Source organism: Corvus brachyrhynchos, unplaced genomic scaffold (genome assembly GCF_000691975.1).
Source record: "Corvus brachyrhynchos isolate BGI_N302 unplaced genomic scaffold, ASM69197v1 scaffold1135, whole genome shotgun sequence".
Classification (NCBI taxonomy): domain Eukaryota; kingdom Metazoa; phylum Chordata; class Aves; order Passeriformes; family Corvidae; genus Corvus; species Corvus brachyrhynchos.
In genome coordinates this window covers 33,891-35,182 of record NW_008238129.1, presented here as the reverse complement: position 1 = coordinate 35,182, position 1,292 = coordinate 33,891, and the positions used below count along the sequence as shown (strand labels likewise).

General features: G+C 59.1%; 1 protein-coding gene across 1 annotated transcript in view; it reads right to left on the bottom strand.

The window, feature by feature from the left end:
• PAK4 (p21 (RAC1) activated kinase 4) overlaps window positions 1-1,292 on the bottom strand; it is a 10,262-nt gene that overhangs the window by 3,665 nt on the left and 5,305 nt on the right. Inside the window, exon 3 of the mRNA XM_017733553.1 lies at window positions 249-350. Coding sequence (XP_017589042.1) covers window positions 249-350 — 102 coding nt within the window. The remainder of the gene's footprint in view (window positions 1-248; window positions 351-1,292) is intronic.

Here is a 1,292-nt window from a genome sequence, read left to right as displayed (position 1 = left end):
AGAGGGGGAGCCACTTCTGAGGAAGAACCACTTCTGAGGAGCAGGACAGTGGGGAAGAGGAAGAGGAAAAGGAAGAAGAGGAAACCGCTCCAGAGCCAATGATGTAACCCCGGGGAAGGAAGCCGCTGATGATCCCAGTGGAGCACAGGAAGCCATGAGGAAGAGGAGCAGAGAACCCACTCCAGAAGAGGCAGAAGAGCAGGAAGAAGAAGAGGAGGATGAGGAAGGGCCTGGGAACACCCCTTTACCGACACGGACACGGCCTCCAGCTCGTCCAGGAGCCACGCCAGGGTCCCATCCCGGCCCCCAGGGGTCCCATCCTGGGTCCCTTTGGAGCCGCGCACGATGGGCTGCGGGGAGGGGGGGGGACACATGGGGAAAACAGGGGAAAAAAGGAAAAAAACCAACAGAAAGATGCCATGGAATGGCTGCAGGGGGATGGCAGGATGGGCAGAGGGGAGGGGGCTTGGCTGGGGTGTCCCTCCAGGGAGACTCCCAGATCCCAAAATGGTCCCAAAACGATCCCTGGGTGCCCCCCAGGGATTGGAGTCTGGCCTCACCGGGAGGGTCCCAAAACACTGGCCGGTTTGATGGGGCAGGAATTGCGTGACATCAGAACTGAGGTGGGAACGGGTGGATGTGGGAATGCGGGGGATGTGGGAATAGTGGGGCATGTGGGAACATGGGAGGATGTGGAAATGGGGGACAATTTGGGGACTTAAACAAATGAGGACACACATGATGGGGAAGAGATCAGGTGGGAATGATCCCGTGTTCCCATGGGATGGGCTGGTTCCAGGTATGGGGAAGGGTCTCTCACCTGGCTGGTCCCTGTCCTGGGGGACCCAGCTGCCACCTCCCTGCTCCATGATCCCCAAATTCCCCCCAGTGTGGCTTTTTGGGAGGGTAGGAAAAGGGTAGGGACTCATCTACTGCCTCCCTTCCCCATTATCCTGAAATTCCCTGCCCCAAGACCCCCAAATTCCTCCCAGTTATTCCCCCAAACCCACCCCGGGGACTGAATGAGCCCCCACCTCCCCCATCCCCGCCCCATGATCCCAAAATCCCCATGTCCGTGACCTCCACGTTTGTCTTTTCGGAGGCAGGAAAGGGATGGGGACCCAGCTCACACCTCGCTGCTCCATGACCCCCAAATTCCCTCAGAATATTGAACGACCCCAGAATTCCCTTGCCCCCAGACCCCCAAACCGCCCCCAGTTCAACCCCAAAGAGCACCCAGAACCCTGTTACCTCCTCCAAGACCCCAAACCCGGAATGGTGACCCGGCCACG